The sequence below is a fragment of the Bufo bufo genome, chromosome 9 (assembly GCF_905171765.1).
Source record: "Bufo bufo chromosome 9, aBufBuf1.1, whole genome shotgun sequence".
Taxonomy (NCBI): Eukaryota; Metazoa; Chordata; class Amphibia; order Anura; family Bufonidae; genus Bufo; species Bufo bufo.
This window is the reverse complement of record NC_053397.1, coordinates 23,851,513-23,872,644: the sequence shown is the minus strand read 5'-3', so window position 1 is coordinate 23,872,644 and position 21,132 is coordinate 23,851,513. Positions and strand designations below refer to the sequence as shown.

The following is a 21,132-nucleotide window of genomic DNA, read 5'->3' as shown; positions in this document are numbered from 1 at the left end:
TAAATGAGTTTTCAAGGTTCAGCATATTGATGGGCATCTGTATCAGATCAGTGGAGGGGCGGTTCTGACTCTGGACACCCCTGACGATCAGCTGTCTGAAGGGTCTATGGTGCTTATCCAGAAAATACAGCACATGGACCCCTCTAAGTGTCCACTTAGTAGCCAGTCTATACCATCCCGTGCACTGCCACTAAGACAGCATGCAGGTAGACGGACACTGGCAATGAAGGGGCTGATCGGGCCTGACCTACCACTGATCTGATATTGAGAATAGATATAATCTCCACACAGTTATTCCTGCACAAGGTACAGAGGGTTTTATTGTGTCTAATTACATTGTTTACAGCTCTCCTGTCATAAGAAAAAAAATAATCCATAAAAGAAACACACATGCCTTTATACAGTACACAGCAGTTATCAGAGCAAACACGACGCTGTACATGCCGGATGTCTCTAAACGCATTTTTAAAATGCTCGGGGGGGGGGGTCTTTAAAATCAGTTCCACTTTATAAATAATTGCTTAATGTTACATCATAACGATAATACGTGCTCATTCGCTTTCATGATGCTCAGCCACTGTTCTCCGTCAGTCGGACCTCCATCTCACTGCATATTAAAGGGGTTGGCCACTGTCTATTACTAGCTGCACGTGATGGGAACAGCAAATATATACAGCTAGTAATAGGCATTATTGAACCATCAGCGCCGCTGTCCAGGGCGTTAATATGCCTAATTTATACTTACTTGCTTCCCGATGCTGCACTTCCAAAATGGCCTATGATGGAGGGTCCCATCCATCAACTGCATGGCATCCATTCACTTCCATTGGTGATGGACTATACATCCCTAGTGGAAGTGAATGGAGGGCGCTGATGGATGGGACCCTCCGTCATAGGCCATTTTGGAAGTGCAGCGCCCAGAATCAGGTAAGCGAACCTGCAAGTATAACTTATGCATTTTAAACCATCAGACATTAGAGTCGATGATTTATTACTAGCTGCATGTAGATGTACATGTGCAGCTAGTAATGGATAAGTTGCCAACCCTTTGACTCCATAATTTACTGCACACAGTCCTGTCTTCTCATAGAAGTGGCCGCGTGGATCACATCCTAGGCCTGTTTAAGTTGTGAAATGAAGCTTGAACAGCACCGTCTGTGGTGTGGTGATGTCAGCAACTGCAAGCTCTTGTCCATCGACGAGTCCGAGCTCTAAAGTGGAAAGAAGAGAACAGAATATATCAACTCTGTGCATTCATTTAATTGTATTAAAGAGGACCTTTCATCAGTCCTGACATTACAATACTGTAGGGCGTGTTGGGAGATATATATAATTTTTTTTCTCCAGATCGGCTGCTCCATATCCTCGTTGTGCCCCCCGTTCTGGTTTCCTGCCCTGTATGCTAATCCATACCATCAGGGAGGAGGAGATGGCCGTGTTTCTCAGGGGGCGTCTCCTTCTCCCTGGCTGTGAAGCGGTCTGCTGTGATTGGCCAGCTCACAGCCAGGGAGAAGGAGACGCCCCCTGAGAAACACGGCCATCTCCTCCTCCCTGATGGTATGGATTAGCATACTGGGTGGGAAACCAGAACGGGGGGCACAGTGTAGCATCTCAACGAACATGCCCTACAGTGCCAGGTACTTATACTGTAATGTTAGTACCGGTAAAAAGGTCCTCTTTAAGTTTAAGCATACAGGTCCTTCTCAAAAAATTAGCATATTGTGATAAAGTTCATTATTTTCTGTAATGTACTGATAAACATTAGACTTTCATATATTTTAGATTCATTACACACAACTGAAGTAGTTCAAGCCTTTTCTTGTTTTAATATTGATGATTTTGGCATACAGCTCATGAAAACCCAAAATTCCTATCTCAAAAAATTAGCATATTTCATCTGACCAATAAAAGAAAAGTGTTTTCAATACAAAAAAAGTCAACCTTTAAATAATTAAGTTCAGTTATGCCCTCAATACTTGGTTGGGAATCCTTTTGCAGAAATGACTGCTTCAATGCGGCGTGGCATGGAGGCAATCAGCCTGTGGCACTGCTGAGGTGTTATGGAGGCCCAGGATGCTTCGATAGCGGCCTTAAGCTCATCCAGAGTGTTGGGTCTTGCGTCTCTCAACTTTCTCTTCCCAATATCCCACAGATTCTCTATGGGGTTCAGGTCAGGAGAGTTGGCCGGCCAATTGAGCACAGTAATACCATGGTCAGTAAACCATTTACCAGTGGTTTTGGCACTGTGAGCAGGTGCCAGGTCGTGCTGAAAAATGAAATCTTCATCTCCATAAAGCTTTTCAGCAGATGGAAGCATGAAGTGCTCCAAAATCTCCTGATAGCTAGCTGCATTGACCCTGCCCTTGATAAAACACAGTGGACCAACACCAGCAGCTGACATGGCACCCCAGACCATCACTGACTGTGGGTACTTGACACTGGACTTCAGGCATTTTGGCATTTCCCTCTCCCCAGTCTTCCTCCAGACTCTGGCACCTTGATTTCCGAATGACGAGCAACAGTCCAGTGCTGCTTCTCTGTAGCCCAGGTCAGGCGCTTCTGCCGCTGTTTCTGGTTCAAAAGTGGCTTGACCTGGGGAATGCGGCACCTGTAGCCCATTTCCTGCACACGCCTGTACACGGTGGCTCTGGATGTTTCTACTCCAGACTCAGTCCACTGCTTCCGCAGGTCCCCCAAGGTCTGGAATCGGTCCTTCTCCACAATCTTCCTCAGGGTCCGGTCACCTCTTCTCGTTGTGCAGCGTTTTCTGCCACACTTTTTCCTTCCCACAGATTTCCCACTGAGGTGCCTTGATACAGCACTCTGGGAACAGCCTATTCGTTCAGAAATTTCTTTCTGTGTCTTACCCTCTTGCTTGAGGGTGTCAATGATGGCCTTCTGGACAGCAGTCAGGTCGGCAGTCTTACCCATGATTGCGGTTTTGAGTAATGAACCAGGCTGGGAGTTTTTAAAAGCCTCAGGAATCTTTTGCAGGTGTTTAGAGTTAATTAGTTGATTCAGATGATTAGGTTAATAGCTCGTTTAGAGAACCTTTTCATGATATGCAAATTTTTTGAGATAGGAATTTTGGGTTTTCATGAGCTGTATGCCAAAATCATCAATATTAAAACAAGAAAAGGCTTGAACTACTTCAGTTGTGTGTAATGAATCTAAAATATATGAAAGTCTAATGTTTATCAGTACATTACAGAAAATAATGAACTTTATCACAATATGCTAATTTTTTGAGAAGGACCTGTACAGGAAGAAAATATACATTTAAATGTAGGAAATTCAAAGTAAACTAGAAGACCGGCGGGGAAGTTACATAGCGGCATTTTATACCCGGTGGCAATCTGCACATTACGCATTTCATTTTCCAATAAACATTAGCATTTTGTGTTTTCTTTGTCTTGAAAGACTGTTATAGTGGTTCCAAAGTCATTTGCAGGGTCCTCAGGATACGTCAGATCAGTGGGATAACCATTTACACAGTACAACTGACATGTTCTTATGTCCATCAAATGCAATCCGTTAATTTATCTCACTGACAACCTCACCTTTTAATGTCTTGCACAGGTTAGGCCTTGTTCGTTCTTCTATAGATGCTACCGTCTGCAGAACAGAAGGATCTTTTAAGTAACTGAGCATATACATCTGCAGAGATACAGAAGTCTCCACATACAGTGAGGAACAGAAGTATTTGAACACCTGAGAAACAGCAAGAATTCTGGCTCTCAAAGACCTGTTACCGTGTCTTTAAAAAGTCCACCTCCACTCCACTCATTAATCTGACTTAGTAGCCCCTGTCTGAGCTCTGTAAAGACCCCTGTCCACCCCACAGTCAGTCAGACGCCAACTACTACCATGGGCAAGACCAAAGAGCTGTCGAAAGACACCAGAGACAAAATTGTGGACCTCCACAAGGCTGGGAAGGGCTACGGGGCAATCGCCAAGCAGCTTGGTGAAAATAGATCAACTGTTGGAACAATTGTTAGAAAATGGAAGAAGCTAAAGACGACTGTCAGTCTCCCTCGGACTGGGGCTCCATGCAAGATCTCACCTCGTGGGGTATCACTGATGATAAGAAAGGTGAGGAATCAGCCCAGAACTACACGGGAGGAGCTGGTCAATGACATGAAGAGAGCTGGGACCACAGTTTCAAAGGTCACTGTCGGTAGAACACTACGCCGTCATGGTTTCAAATCATGCATTGCCCGTCTGAGGTTCACCAATGACCATCTGGATGACCCAGAGGAGGCATGGGAGAAAGTCATGTGGTCAGATGAGACCAAAGTAGAACTTTTTGGTCTAAACTTCACTCGTCGTGTTTGGAGGAAAAAGAAGGATGAGTTGCATCCCAAGAACATCATCCCCAGTGCTCCAGACTAAAAAAAAATATCAAGGAGCCATTGGCTCCTAACCTGAAAAATGTAGGAGCCAAATGAAATTTTTAGTTGCCAAATTTAAAATGCATATAATTATGGTATAATAAAATAAAAATAAAAGTGTCTTACCTTGTGTAGATGCCCATTTCTCTCTCCTTTTGATTTGTTCCTCTAACACCATGAATCTTGAGGGTTGTGCACTCATTTCTATGACCTCTCAGACTAGCCAGATTCGCGTTGCTGATCATGCTTCCTTCATCCCTAGGTGCTGGGCCTTGGCTCATTCGCTTCCAGGCCTCCGCTGCTTGTCTTGGGTTTCTCCATGAAAACTTTTATCTTGATGCCGCTGCAGCCAATCACTGGCCACTGTGGAGATCTGCTCCCCTTGCATCACATGACCATTTAAAGGGGTTCTGCAGTTTGTTTAAACTGATGATCAGTCCTCTGGATAGATCATCAGCATCTGATCGGTGTTGGTCAGACACCCGGAACCCCCGCCGATCAGCTGTTTAAAAAGGCAGTGATACTAGTCGTGACGTCACTGGGCCGGCGGTAAACAGCGAGAAGGCCGCGCCGCTGCCTTCTCAAACTGCTGATCGGCGGGGGTCCTGGGTGTCAGACCCACACCGATCAGATGCTGATGATCTATCCAGATGATAGATCATCAGTTTAAACAAACTGCAGAACCCCTTTAACATAATGCAAGGGAAGCAGTGGTCAATTATTGGCTGCAACGGCGTCAAACAGGAAGTTTTCATGAAGGGACTCAAGACAAGCAACGGGGGCTGGGGAGCAAACGAGACGGGACCCAGCACTGGGGATCAGGTAAGTATGATCACCCACAAAGGGCCTGCTAGTTTCAGAAATTACTGTATACAAACCCTTTAAGGAGTTAATTTTTTTTAAGGGCGTTTCAAACCAATATTCTTCTATATGTGACACAGAATGGGTCAAAATAAACCATCCCCACTGCACTCCTTAAAAGGCCAATCACTTAAGGCTACTTTCACACTAGCATTTTTCTTTTCCGGCATAGAGTTCCGTCCTAGGGGCTCAATACCGGAAAAGAACTGATCAGGCATATCCCCATGCATTCTGAATGGAGAGCAATCCGTTCAGGATGCCTTCAGTTCAGTCATTTTGACTGATCAGGCAAAAGAGAAAACCGTAGCATACTACGGTTTTATATCCGGCGAAAAAAAACGGAAGACTTGCCTTTTTTTCCATAGGAATGTATTAGTGCCGGATCCGGCATGCATCCGCAGACCTTTAAAAATGAGAAAATAAATAAATACCGGATTCGTTTTGCCTGATGACACCGGAAAAACGGATCTGGTATTGCAATGCATTTTTCAGACTGATCAGGATCCTGATCAGTCTGAAAAATGCCTGATCAGTCAGAAAAATGCCATGCGTTTGCATAGAGGCCTGATCAGGCAACGGAACTGCCTGCCGGAATCAAACAACGCAAGTGTGAAAGTACCCTTAGAGAGGCGCCAATGCAACCAAACCAGCGGGCGCTGGGGTACAACCCCTCTTACCCTCACCAGAAGTACAGCACCAAGCTACACTGACACACTGTAACAAACCCACAGCTCTGTCACCAGGATGGATTTTCAGCCTCTGTACATATGCGTTTATTCACTGTGTGTTACTACCTCACTATTTTCAAACTCTCTGCTTGCAGTCAGCCACTGGGACACTGAAAACTATCTTTACCTTCTACTTATTACATCTGAGGTTCCGTTACAATGTATCAGTGTGGATAAAGCATGGCGTTTACCACTGGATTGCAGGTTTTGGATGCAAGCATGAGCATCTGCATTCACCGACAGCAAGCAGACATCTTCAATTTGATGCAGCGTGGCAAGAGGAAAGGGAGGACATTCCATTTTGAAGATAAAGGTTTGTCTGGACTGGTCAGCGGCAGTATACACCGTGTAGGCCGCTACAAACCACGTCCCTTCATAAGAAAATGTCACTTTATTTGCAAAGTTGTCACACAGCAAACACTCACCCAGCACATAACATGGCCAGTTCCCTTCTCAGCATCTATGTGCACGCCAGCCGACGCTTGTTCCGCCCACCACACTCACAAGCCAATCAGCGAGCAGGACACAGGAGGAGACTCGCAACCGTCCAATAGAAACGAGCGTTGTTCCTGCAGTAGCGAATACACGTCAAGGGGCGATGAACGGGAAAATTGCTAGCCAATCAGGGTGAGGTGAAAGACTCTACTCCAAACTGGATGCAATTTCTTAAAGAGGCAGAGCAGCGGAGGGTCTAGGCGCAAATGGCGACAAGACTACAAAGTCTTGTCGCCATTTTGCAATTCTAAGTCGCATTGGCGACCATTTTGGTCGCCATCTGGAGCGCTGCATCCCTACTGTGAAGCATGGGGGTGGTAATATACTTTGGGGGTGATTTTCTGCGAAGGGGACGACTGCACTGTATTAAGGAGAGGATGAATGGGGCCATTTATTGTGAGATTTTGACTTCCCTCAGTCAGAGCATTGAAGATGGGTCGTGGCTGGGTCTTCCAACATGACAACGACCTGAAGCACACATCCAGGATAACCAAGGAGCGGCTCCGTAAGAAGCATATCAAGGGTCTGGAGTGGCCTAGCCAGTCTCCAGACCTAAATCCAATAGAACATCTTTGGAGGAAGCTGAAACTCCGTGTTGCTCAGCGACAGCCCCGAAACCTGACAGATGTAGAGGAGATCTGTGTGGAGGAGTGGGACAACATCCCTGCTGCAGTGTGTGCAAACCTGGTCAAGAACTACAGGAGACGTCTGACCTCTGTAACTAGGGGTGCACCGAAATGAAAATTCTGGTCCGAAACCGAAAATTCAGGATGCCCTTGAGCGAAAACCGAAACCGAAACTGCCTTTTTGCCCAAATACTTTTAAAATACTTTTTTTTAAATAATTTTATTAATAATTCTTTTTCATGAATGAAATTCATCTGTGGGTGGCGCTGTTATGGAGAGGGGGATCTGTGGGTGGCGCTGTTATGGAGAGGGGGATCTGTGGGTGGCGCTGTTATGGAGAGGGGGATCTGTGGGTGGCGCTGTTATGGAGAGGGGGATCTGTGGGTGGCGCTGTTGTGGAGAGGGGGATCTGTGGGTGGCGCTGTTATGGAGAGGGGGATCTGTGGGTGGCGCTGTTATGGAGAGGGGGATCTGTGGGTGGCGCTGTTATGGAGAGGGGGATCTGTGGGTGGCGCTGTTATGGAGAGGGGGATCTGTGGGTGGCGCTGTTATGGAGAGGGGGATCTGTGGGTGGCGCTGTTATGGAGAGGGGGATCTGTGGGTGGCGCTGTTATGGAGAGGGGGATATGTGCACTGTTATGGAAAGGGGATATGAGCACTGTTATGGGGAAGGGGATATGTGCACTGTTATGGGCATAACAGTGCACAGATCCCCCCCTCCCCATAACAGTGCACAGATCCCTTTCCCCATAACAGTGCACAGATCCCCCCCTCCCCATAACAGTGCACAGATCCCCCTCCCTCCCCATAACAGTGCACAGATCCCCCCCTCCCCATAACAGTGCACAGATCCCCCCCTCCCCATAACAGTGCACAGATCCCTTTCCCCATAACAGTGCACAGATCCCCCCCTCCCCATAACAGTGCACAGATCCCCCCCTCCCCATAACAGTGCACAGATCCCCCCCCTCCCCATAACAGTGCACAGATCCCCCCCCTCCCCATAACAGTGCACAGATCCCCCCCTCCCCATAGCAGTGCCATAGACCGATCCCCCTACCTATAACAGCCCCGGCCCTGCTGCTCACAGCAGACTAATCACTCACTGCATCTTTATTTTACCTTACAATCGTGACACTCCAGTAACAACTCTGCAGGCAGAGCGGAGGGCGGCGTAACGTCACTTACTCACGTGACGCACCTGCTCCGCCCACTTTATGAATGAAGGAGGCGGAGCAGGCGCGTCACGTGAGTAATTGACGTTACGCCGCCCTCCGCTCTGCCTGCAGAGTTGTTACTGGAGCGTCACGATTGTAAGGTAAAATAAAGATGCAGTGACTTAAAGTAAACCGCCCGCCCGGCGCGGGTGACAAATCCCACAAATCCCAAACCCCATATTTTCTGCCAATATGTACCAATATCGGCCGAAATGCAGTAGGCCCATTTTCGGCCGATATTTTCGGCCGCCGGAATTTCAGTGCACCCCTATCTATAACTGCAAACAAAGGCTTCTGGACCAAATATTAACACGGATGTTCTCAGGTGTTCAAATACTTCTGTTCAGCCGTGCAAGACAAATAAACTCTTTAAAAATTATACAATGTGATTTCCTGAATTTAAAAAAAAAAATCCTGTCTCTCTCTCAGAGTGGGAATGCACCTCCAATGTGAATTTCAGACCCCTCCATGATTTCTAAGTGGGAGAACTTGCAAAATCGCAGGGTGTTCAAATACTCCTGTTCCTGACTGTAGGTCCTTACCTGCAGATACAGGGTCTTATTCTTCCCATCCAGAGTTGCAGTGATGGCAGGAGACTTCATCTGTCTACAGGGAAACACAACGGCAGGTTGGTCAATGGGATTGGCATAGTTTAGGCTATTGAGTTGTACCTGCTCTGTACACTGTGAACTAAGTGGATCTGAAGGTTTTCTAAAAACACAAAAGGGGGATTTATCATGAGGCGAAGTCTGTTATGCTTGACTCTGCATTGGCTTACTTTGCTATTTGTTATCTCTTTAACCCCTTAAGGACACAGGGTGAACCTGTACGTCCTGTGTAGTTCCGATCACCGCCGCCTTTTAACATCCCTAAAATATAATTCCCAAAATGATCCAAACAAGAAGTAGACATATGGGGAATGTAAAGTAATAACTATTACCACTTAAAGTGACACTGGTCAGATTTGCAAAAAATGGCCTGGTCCTTAAAGGGAACCTGTCACCGGGATTTTGGGTATAGAGCTGAGGACATGGGTTGCTAGATCACTGCTAGCCCATCCGCAATACCCAGTTCCCATAGCTCTGTGTGCTTTTATTGTGTAAAAAAACCGATTTGATACATATGCAAATTAACCTGAGATGAGTCAGAGCTTGAAAATATGACTCTTCTCTGGTCACACAAGTAAGATGTGACTCTTTTATGTTAATTTGCATATGTATCAAATTGTTTTTTTTACACAATAAAAGCACACAGAGCTATGGGGACTGGGTATTGCGGATGAGCTAGTGGCCATCTAGCAGCCCATGTCCTCAGCTCTATACACAAAATCCTGGTGACAGGCTCCCTTTAAGGTGAAATATGGCCGTGTCCTTAAGGGGTTAAAGAGGACCTTTCATCAGTTTTGACATAGGCCAATTATGGTATTACCTTGTAGGGCGGCCCCCACTGATGCCATGGATGTTTTTTCCAACCCCCCCACCATTCGTCCACTGTGGTCCGCTCTGATTGGATCACAGCCAGGGAGAAGGAGACGCCCACAGCAGAAGACTGCGTCTCCGCCCCGTTGCGAAGTTACAGCTCATTACAATACAGCACCGCGCAAAAAATAAAATAAAAAAATAATATACACCTATGGCATCAGTGGGGCTGCCCTACAAGTAATACCATAATTGGCCTATGTCAGAGGTTTTCTGGGATTATCAGGTTGATGACCTATCCTCAGGATAGCACATCAATATGAGATCAGCGGGCGTCTGACTCCAGGGACCCCCCACCAGTCAGCTGTGTGAGAAGACCATGGTGCTCTGGTGAGTGCCACACCTTCCTCATTGCTTACCAAGCACAGCGCCTTCCATTTGATAGTGGCTTTGCTTGGTATTGCAGCTCAGCCTCATTCACTTGAACGGGACAGAGCTGCGCCTAGGCCACGTGACGTCATATGGCCGAGAAAGAGGCCTAAGCACTCACCAAGCACCGCAGCCTCTTCGTAGAGCTGATTGTCGGGGGTTCCAGGAGTCGGATCCCCTCCGATCTCACATTGATGACCTGCCCTGAGGACAGGTCATCAATATGATAATCCCAGAAAACCCCTTTATATCTAAGTCTAGAAATGCTACTCCCGCTTTTTGTCTGCACTACAGCACAGTGATAAATCTGGAGTGAAACTAACATCACAAACCGTGCCCTTTCCCACCGATTTTTCAAAACTAGAGTGGTGTAAAGTAGCACAGTTTTGGCGCAGGGCACAAGTAAGCCCAAAATGTCACAAAGCCCTATTTTACAATACTTTGAAACCACAGTTCTGGACCATAGGGTTCAATATATTTCCCCCAAAGGATGAAGGACAGGGCCAAAGAGAACAGTTAGGCTAAGGCTAAAAGGTGACAGCAGAATAGCGCGGTCTACTGGCATAAAAAAAGCCAGAAAACAGAAAGCACTCTGGTTCACTAATTAAAGTGAATGTATCCATTGTGGTATACGTCTGAATATGGTTTATGGGTGATAAAAAATATACCCCCAACGTAAAGCCCAGTCAGAGTCATTAAAGGGGTTCTGCACTTTGTTTAAACTGATGATCTATCCTCTGGATAGATCATCAGCATCTGATCGGCGGGGGTCCGACTCCCGGGACCCCCGCCGATCAGCTGTTTGAGAAGGCAGCAGCGCCGCGGCCTTCTCGCCGTTTACCGCAGGCCCAGAGGGTAGATCATCAGTTTAAACAAAGTGCAGAACCCCTTTAACTCAATGTGAACTAGGGCTGCAGCTAACGATTATTTGAATAATTGATTAGTTGCCGATTAATTTCTACGATTAATCGATTAAACGGGAAAAACGACCAAATTACAAGCGGTTTATATGATTTTACTTGAAAAATTATGTTCAAAGGCCATATTAAAACAAATTGTGGATGGCACTGTTATGGGGAGGATCTGTGGGTGGCGCTGTTATGGAGAGGGGGATCTGTGCACTGTTATGGAAAGGGGATATGTGCACTGTTATGGGCATAACAGTGCACAGATCCCTTTCCCCATAACAGTGCACAGATCCCTTTCCCCATAACAGTGCACAGATCCCTTTCCCCATAACAGTGCACAGATCCCTTTCCCCATAACAGTGCACAGATCCCTTTCCCCATAACAGTGCACAGATCCCTTTCCCCATAACAGTGCACAGATCCCTTTCCCCATAACAGTGCACAGATCCCCCCCTCCCCATAACAGTGCACAGATCCCCCCCTCCCCATAACAGTGCACAGATCCCCCCCTCCCCATAACAGTGCACAGATCCCCCCCTCCCCATAACAGTGCACAGATCCCCCCCTCCCCATAACAGTGCACAGATCCCCCCCCCTCCCCATAACAGTGCACAGATCCCCCCCTCCCCATAACAGTGCACAGATCCCCCCCTCCCCATAACAGTGCACAGGTCCCCCCTCCCCATAACAGTGCACAGATCCCCCCCTCCCCATAACAGTGCACAGATCCCCCCCTCCCCATAACAGTGCACAGATCCCCCCTCCCCATAACAGTGCACAGATCCCCCTTCCCCATAACAGTGCACAGATCCCCCCTCCCCATAACAGTGCCATAGACCGATCCCCCTACCCATAACAGCCCCGGCCCTGCTGCTCACAGCAGACTAATCACTCATTGCATCTTTATTTTACCTTACAATCGTGACGCTCCAGTAACAACTCTGCAGGCAGAGCGGAGGGCGGCGTAACGTCACTTACTCACGTGACGCATCTGCTCCGCCCACTTTATGAATGAAGGAGGCGGAGCAGGCGCGTCACGTGAGTAAGTGACGTTACGCCGCCCTCCGCTCTGCCTGCACAGTTGTTACTGGAGCGTCACGATTGTAAGGTAAAATAAAGATGCAGTGACTTAAAGTAAACCGCCCGCCCGCATAGCAACGAATCGGCGATTATTCGATAACTGGATTCGTCGACAACAAATCCAGTTATCGATTATTATCGATTACATTGATTAATCGTTGCAGCCCTAATGTGAACCCAGCCTTACTGCCGACTTGTGGTTGGTACCTAGAAACAGGACAGCAATAATGCATTTTCTGAAATGTATGTAAAGATCTTGGATCTATCGAGGTCATGCTGAATCAAGTATTACTTACAACGATGTGTCATTTACTAAGTAATCTAAAACTTCTTGGAGTTTAGCAGATGGAGGAAACTGGATTTTTTGGGGGAGCTGGCTGCAGGCTGGACAGTTTTCCTGTAAAAAAAAAAAAATTAACATTATATTACCAAAATTTTAGATCTGATTATCACTGTAATTAGTTTTTACATTAAAATTTCTGCTTCTTCATATTAAAGGGGTTTTCTAAGACTTTACTACTGATGATCTATCTTTTAGTCAGACATCTATTCTATGACAACAAAGTATCGGGCACGATGAAATATAAATACCCGAAGCCTTATTACCCCAGTGTATATGGGCACCTTGTATATCTGACGGCTGGGGTCCAACCCTTAAACATCAGCACAATGAATGGGTCCCAGAAGACCACTTTAGCAAATGGTATTTATTATGTAGAGAAGGTTAATACCATGCACTTACTAATTTATTGCGATTGTCCAGATTGCTGGCTAGATTAATTTTTCCATCACATTATACACTGTTTCCATGGTTACGACCACCCTGCAATCCAGCAACGGTGGCCGTGCTTGCCCACTATAGATAAAAGTGCTGGACTATGCACACTCACGTGGTCCCAGCCACAAGACAGGCTGGCACTTTTTCCCCATATGGTGCAAGCATGACCACCGCTGTTGGATTACAGGGTGGTCGTAACTATGGAAACAAGCAGTGTATAACATGATGGAAAAATGAATCTAGCCAGCAAAGGAGGAAATATGGATAACAATACATTACTAAGTGCCTTGTACAGTCCTGATCAAAAGTTTAAGACCACTTGAAAAATGGCAAAAAATCCTATTTAGCATGGCTGGATCTTAACAAGGTTCCAAGTAGAGCTTCAACATGCAACAAGAAGAAATAAGAGTGAGACCTAAAAAATTTGAGCATTCAATTTAATGAAATATGAAAACGGCTGTTTTTCAGCTGATCAAAAGTTTAGGACCACAAAACTAAACCCCCCCCCAAAACAGAAATCCAACTTCCAAACATGAACTCAGTAATGAGTAGCTCCGCGGTTATTGTTTATAACTTCAAAAATACGTTTCGGCATGCTTGATGCAAGCGTTTCCATGATGTGAGTGGGAACATTTCTCCAAGTGGTGAAGACGGCCGCACGAAGGCCATCTACTGTCTGGAACTGTTGTCTGATTTTGTAAACTTCCCTTGCCATCCATCCCCAAAGGTTCTCAATTGGATTTAGATCAGGGGCACACGCAGGATGGGCCAAATGAGTGATGTTATTCTCCTGGAAGAAGTCCCTTGTCCTGCGGCATTGTGTACTGTAGTCTTGTCCTGTTGAAAAACCCAGTCGTTACCACACAGACGAGGGCCCTCAGTCATGAGGAATGCCCTCTGCAACATCTGGACATAGCCAGCGGCCGTTTGACGCCCCTGCACTTCCTGAAGCTCCATTGTTCCACTGAAGGAAAAAGCACCCCAGACCATTATGGCGCCCCCTCCACTGTGGCGCGTAGAAAACATCTCAGGTGGGATCTGCTTGTCATGCCAGTAACGTTGGAAACCATCAGGACCATCAAGGTTAAATCTTTTCTCATCAGAGAATAAAACTTTCTTCCACCTTTGCAGGGCTCCAGACAAAAAAAAATATCAAGGAGCCATTGGCTCCTAACCTGAAAAATTTAGGAGCCAAATGAAATTTTTAGTCGCCAAATTTAAAATGCATATAATATAGCTGGGATGCTTAGGACTAGGAGCATGGGGTTTTCTAGGTTACAGCCCACGCAGTTTAAAGGGGTTGTGCACTCATTCCCATGACCTATCATGTGATGCAAGGGAAGCAGATCTCCACTGTGACCAGTAATCGTCTTGATGGCACTGTCAGACTAGGCAGATTGACGTTGGTAATCCCTAGGGGCTGGGTCCTGGCTCATTCGCTTCCCAGCCTCCGCTGCTTGTCTTGGGTTTTGCTATGAAAACGTTAGACTGCAGTGCCATCAAGACGATTACTGGTCACAGTGGAGATCTGCTTCCCTTGCATCACATGACCATTTAACATAATGCAAGGGAAGCAGACAGGAGTCCATGTGTGCAGCCACTGGCATCTAATGTGTATGAGGACCTTAGTCCTGAAGAGGGGCATCACCCGATACAGTGACTGTGACCGGACGATCAGACAGGGCAGAGGGCGGCTATGGCTGTGACCGGACGATCAGACAGGGCAGAGGGCGGCTATGGCTGTGACCGGACGATCAGACAGGGCAGAGGGCGGCTATGGCTGTGACCGGACGATCAGACAGGGCAGAGGGCGGCTATGGCTGTGACCGGACGATCAGACAGGGCAGAGGGCGGCTATGGCTGTGACCGGACGATCAGACAGGGCAGAGGGCGGCTGACTGTAGGGACTGTCACCAGGTCCCCAAACACAGCAAACACTCCTGACTGAACGTCACCTCCGCCCCACTGGCCGTATCCAGCACGGTAGGGGTTGTCAGAGGCACCTTTCAGAGAAAACTTCAGTGGGACACTTTACCTAGCACTGTGGCCCCTTGGGTCTATGGACTGGTGAGGACCCCAGTGTGAGAAAACCCCTTCTTTGCTGTAACACATGGCAGTTATGATGCACCCAGGATTGTAAAGGGGTACTATAAAATAAAAATACACTTAAGATATAGTAAAATACAAAAAAAAAAAAGAAAAAAAAAGAAAAAAAAAGTTACATCTCCAGGAGAGCAGAATTACATACATAAAAAAAGTGTAGTTATAATTAACCACTCAACAACAGCCCCCCCCCCCCCAGCAGCCTCTGCAGTACATGGTCTAAACCTGACCTGGAGATCACAATGCTGACATGTGGGAGGTTTCACAGGATCCATTCATCTTCAGCTACAAGGCAGACTTACTATGTGACATCAGCGCTGAAAGTTAAAACCACCGTGTCAGAGCCAGCATGAAATCTATACTGAGCGGCTTCATGACATATTTCAGGGCAGAGGAGACAGAGATTCCATTAAAGAGAGCCCAGCCTCTGCTCGTCAGTCTCGTTACCTGGTATGTGGAGGCCGCATCATGCTCGGCAGAGGCACAGTCCTGAGGCAATGTGTCAGGGGGAGCATTACACTATACATGAATTATAATGCACGGCGCAGAGTGAACACAGGACTCCGGAGCTCCCCGACTTGTCTCCAGTGAACGGGTGGCTCTGACGAATCAGTGGGAGGAGCTCTCCTCACCTACTAACTAGACCAGCAGATTGTAGTTCCCGGGTTATACCTGGCAGCCAATGGCGAAGTGGGTAGGCGGGGCTTTCTCCTGACACCAGAGAGCGTCGGCTAAGTGTAAAAGGAACCACAGAAGAAAAAGCCGGCGCGCAGCCTTAAAGAGACAGAGCAGCAGAGGGTTTAGGCGCAAATGGCGACAAGACTACAAAGTCTTGTCGCCATTTTCTAATTCTAAGTCGCATTGGCGACCATTTTGGTCGCCATCTGGAGCACTGCTTTGAATGTCCCATGTTTGGTGCTCTCTTGCAAAGTCCAAACGAGCAGTTCTGTGGCGTTCAAGGAGACGAGGTCTTTGAAGAATTTTTTTGTTTTTGAAGCCCTTCAGTCTCAGATGCCGTCTGATGGTTATGGGGCTGCAGTCAGCACCAGTAAGGGCCGTAATTTGGGTCGAGGATCGTCCAGTGTCTTGACGGACAGCCAATTGGATCCTCCGGCTCAGTGCCGATTAAATTTTTTTGGGTCTTCCACTTGACTTTTTTGTTCCGTAACCCTCAGGATCATTTAAGAAATTCCAAATGACTGTCTTACTGCGTCCCACCTCAGCAGCGATGGCGCGCTGTCAGAGACCCTGCTTATGCAGTTCAACAACCCGACCACGTTCAAAAAGGGAGAGGTTTTTTGCCTTTGCCATCACAACGTGTGACTACCTGACAGAGAATGACAATGAATCCACATCTTTGCACAGATTTGGCCTTTTAAAAAGGCATGTGGTCCTAAACTTGGGATCAGCTGAAAAACAGCCTGTTTCAGTTTATTCGTTGTTTTCATTAAATTGAATGCTCAAAAAACAAGATTTTTGTAAAACTTACCAGTAAAATCTCTTTCTCGCTCTTCATTGGGGGACACAGAGACCGTGGTATAGCTATGTCCTCTAGGAGGCGCTGACACTAGATAAAGCTGTTAGCTCCTCCCCTCCAGCCTGGAGAGAGAGCTTCAGTTTGGGAGAAGCAGTAGGAGAAGCAAGTAAACCAACGGAAACACGTGTAACAGCAACAATGCCAAGAACTGAACCAGGTTCTAACCAGCAACAGCCACAACTGTGGTCAAACAACAATATTGGGTGGGTGCTGTGTCCCCCAATGAAGAGCGAGAAAGAGATTTTACTGGTAAGTTTTACAAAAATCTAGTTTTCTCGCCCATATTCATTAGGGGACACAGAGACCGTGGGACGTCCTAGAGCAGTCCACAGGGAGGGAAAACCACAGACCCATGGAGTAAGCGCCCCTGCAGGTAACTAAGAACTGCCGCCTGTAAGACCAAGTGGTCCAAAGGCGGTGCCCGCCGAAGCATAAGCATGCATCTGGCAAACATTTGTGAATGTGCGCAAGGAGGACAGTAGCCACCCTGCACAACTGCGCGGCCGAACTCTGAATCCTCCGAGCCCAAGAGTGCCACCGCTCTGGTGGAGTGAGCCGTGACACCGAAGGGCGGGACCCTGCCCCGGGTGCAGTACGCTTAAGCAAATGTAGATGTAACAATGGAAAAATGGGCGAGCACTCATACACTTAGCAACCAAATTGACATATGCAGAAAATATTTATTGTTAAATCCCCATAAAATTCAAGTAATAAAAACAGTGTATTATAGCAATAACATACAAAAACTACAATCACATAAACTATAGTAGATATAATAGTATAGTCGATATTGTATTGAATGCTAAAATATATGATAATAAAATATTCGATACTAGTCTATAGTCGATAAATTCACACACCAAAAACTTCAAAGTATTGTCCAGGTCTTATATAGGTGTTATTGTGAAGGGGGAGGTAATTCCTCTGTGAATCTATCTCAGATTGGGAAAATGAGTGTCACTTTAAAGAGAACCTGTCACCAGGATTTTGTATATAGAGCTGGGGACATGGGCTGCTAGATGGCCACTAGCTCATCCGCAATACCCAGTCCCCATAGCTCTGTGTGCTTTTATTGTGTTAAAAAACAGTTTTGATCCATATGCAAATGACCTGATATGAGTCCTGTGTCCGGAGATGAGTCCAGCGGAAAGGAGCCCAGCACCGCCCCGCGTCCTCCGAATCTCCTCCTTGCTGGCGTCACAGAGCTGGAGCGCCGAAATCTCGCGATGCGCGAGCTAGCGCATGCGCAGTGTCGGCATCATGTTCATTCCCTGTACTGGCATCAGCACAGGGAACGAACTACGCATGCGCTAGCTCGCGCATCGCGAGATTTCGGCGCTCCAGCTCTGTGACGTCAGCCAGCAAGGAGGAGATTCGGAGGACGCTTGACTCATCTCCGGACACAGGACTCATATCAGGTCATTTGCATATGGATCAAAACTGTTTTTTAACACAATAAAAGCACACAGAGCTATGGGGACTGGGTATTGCGGATGTGCTAGCGGCGATCTAGCAGCCCATGTCCCCAGCTCTATGCACAAAATCCTGGTGACAGGTTTCCTTTAAATATTGTGGGTGTATTTCCCCTGGGAACGTAGTGTATTCATAAAAATGTCCACAGGAATCCTGATAATGTTGGAATAAAAAGTCTCTTATGGTATTTCCTTTTAAAGTCGAGGTAAACTTTAAAATCGGTATTTGGCTTACCGTCTGGTATCTGCTGTCTCCCTGTTGCTTGAGTGGAGCTTTAAATGTCTGCCGGCTTATTTGATCGCTCCTTCCAACAAGCTGGTTCAAATTTCGCGGGAGTTCCAAAGATCGCGGGAGTTGACACTCTGCTCTGCAATTTCCTTCGGTACAGCTTTTCGACGATAAAAGTAGTTGTTCCTTTACTGTAAAAAATTTTTTTTTTCCTTTCTCTGTATGGCCATACAGTTTTATCGGAGGCTTCTCAATACAGGTACATCACTTGTTTCACCATACGCGTTTCGGGTAGATTCGCTCTCCCTTCCTCAGTGGTCACGTAGATGTGCAATTGCCCCCTGGAGGCCGCCAATGCCTTGCGAGGACCCACCGTGCTGACAAAAAAGGAGAGTCTGTACCTCGGAATGATCTAACTCCCGTTCCCTAGGGGGTGAAGGGAAGGGACACAGTGATGGAAGGGACAGTTTCTTCATTGAAATGGAAAACAGAGACCACCGTCTGAGAAAGGAATGAACGGGCCGGGGAACCGCTTATCCCTGTTAGAACCAGAAGGTTCTCCGCAAGAGAGCACCCCAACCCAAACACCCATCTAATGGATGTGATAGCCACAAGAAAAAAAACACCCTTCAGAACCGGAGTCGGAGAGACATCTCCCGCAACGGTTCAAGGGGAGAATCCCGGAGCGCTGAAAGAACTAAGGTCAGATCCCAAGGCGGTAAAGGAGGACGGTATGGAGGAACCGCATTTGCCCAGGAAACAACACATTGGCTAGCCAAGACGATATGAGAAACACCGGCGGTGGAGTTCCGTCAACGACCGTGTATTAACGGAGTAGCAACACTGCTTGACAGGAAATTTCGAACAGACCAAGACGAGAGAAAAAAATATAAAAAATCCTGCCTTAAAGAGAAAGAAAAGAAGCGGTGTTCCATAAACGAAACTCCATCAACAGTCATGACAGCACCCTTGCTCAGCCTGGCGTGGTGAGTCTCATAGTCTAGCCACGGAACGTGCAGTGAAAAGGCATGACTACATCGGACTGACATGGCAGTCACTAGTCAAGTCTTGAGAGGTAGTTGTAGATACGGGTAGTGCACCCAGAACCAACGGGTAGGAGTTGGAAAAAACGTCACAGGCAGGCCAACAGTCGGTCCGGAACAGGACTTGGAAGAAAAAAAAACACGTAACCAATACCCTGCATCCACATAGATGAGGGGAAGTAGTAACGTAGGAGCTACCAAGGTTTGCGGAGTGGCCGTGAACCCTGAGCCAGAAAAGGAAAAGAAAATCGGAAGAAAAGAAAAAAAAAAAAAAAATGACAAGGCGAAGTCCATTCCCCATCTGAGACTAGCACTACACCGAATTAGCCACCGGATGATAGTGGCGGTGCCACACTCCGCCTAAAGAGGGGGCCATGCAGCGCACGCCACCGAATCTAGCGATAGAAGAATTAGTCACCTGACGGAGGAGCCGTGTAGGAGGAGCCAGAGTATGTAATGGCTACTCCAGGACCCCCGTACTGTAGTAGCCTCAGGGCGCCCGCCAGCCCAAGCTGAGGGGCAGACTAGAGGGATCCGGTAGAGGCCACGGTACCATACTGCCTCAGGAAGGAGAGCTAACCTTAAATACTTCACCAGGGAAGGGCGTTAGACAGGAACAACCGCCAAGCCAGCGTTAGGGTAGAACCCCTACCTGAGGGAATGACCCACTGCAGCGACTGCGAACGCTAGTATCAGCGTAAAAAAATACGCATCAGCGGAGGAGAACACGCTGCAATGCTAAACCAGAGTGCCAGCACCACTACTTCCCACATCAAAGATGGTGGATAGGGACTATGGAGTCAGTTTAACACTCGACTTGCTGAAACGTAATCACAACATTACGTGCCATGGGGTACGCACTACAGATTGTTGAAGACCCATATTGGAGAGAGGTCGTCATACTCATCCCCTAAAACGGTACCAAGAACAAGACACAACGTGGAAACAGCCACAGTATCCCTGGCGGCACCGAAATACCATTAGAAGAAGCATACAGGGCCCCAGCGTGTATCGATACTCGCTACGCTCCACTTGTAAAAGAAGCCAAGACAACTATAACCGTGGCGTAGTTGAAGTGCAACATCCAAGATGTGTACTCATTCCCCACGGTAGTGGATCAGTCGTGAAAAGGGCAATGTTGCAATGATCCCACCATTTAAAAGGGGGTAATGCTTACGGCAAGCACTACACTAGTGGTAGTGCAAATACTCCATCATGAGGGTGGTGATGCAGTAATGCATCTAGCAGGAACTGAATCCAAGTAGAGAGAGTACAGCCTCTTACGGAAAAGGCAAGGCATAAGGAGAGTCCCGTATCCATACCCCACTACGTAAAGGGTTAATACATACAGCAAACACTGAACCAGGGACAATGCCATAGCGCCACCTACGCAAGAGGCTAATGCATACAGTAAGTACTGTCCCCAGTGGGAAAACAGTTCCCCCACCTCATAAAAGGGGAAACACCTACTGCCGGCACTGAAACCGTGCTAGGGCGGTTAGACCCCAATAGAAGAAGGTAACAACCAAGGGAGTACTGCATCCAGTAGTAGTGCAAATACTCCGCCTGAGGAAGGGGGTAATGCATACGACAAGTACTGCTGTCTCCTCGGACGCCATCTTGGAAGATCGCACCGGAATCACGGCCGAGACCAAACCACTGATCCCCCTTTCAGACCGAACCTCTTCAGGGAGGGAGGGTGCACCTGAGCGTGACCCTAGGGAGGAAGGGTGGGGGGTGTAGAGGTGACCGAGGAGGAAAATAACCCGCTCTGGCCCACTATGTGCAATCCTGCCTCACAAGAATACGCCCATGGC

The 21,132-nt window shown here is 47.3% G+C and overlaps 1 protein-coding gene across 3 annotated transcripts in view; it reads right to left on the bottom strand.

The window, feature by feature from the left end:
* Positions 1–487: 487 nt before the first annotated feature.
* Positions 488–21,132, bottom strand: part of UBA3 (ubiquitin like modifier activating enzyme 3) — a 48,511-nt gene continuing 27,866 nt past the window's right edge. For all 3 annotated transcript variants that reach the window (XM_040406594.1, XM_040406595.1, XM_040406596.1), the window contains 4 exons: positions 12,450–12,550; positions 8,861–8,924; positions 3,561–3,615; positions 488–1,211 (listed from right to left, as the gene is read on the bottom strand). In XM_040406594.1, coding sequence (XP_040262528.1) covers positions 1,123–1,211; positions 3,561–3,615; positions 8,861–8,924; positions 12,450–12,550 — 309 coding nt within the window. In that variant the 3' untranslated portion in view covers positions 488–1,122. The remainder of the gene's footprint in view (positions 1,212–3,560; positions 3,616–8,860; positions 8,925–12,449; positions 12,551–21,132) is intronic.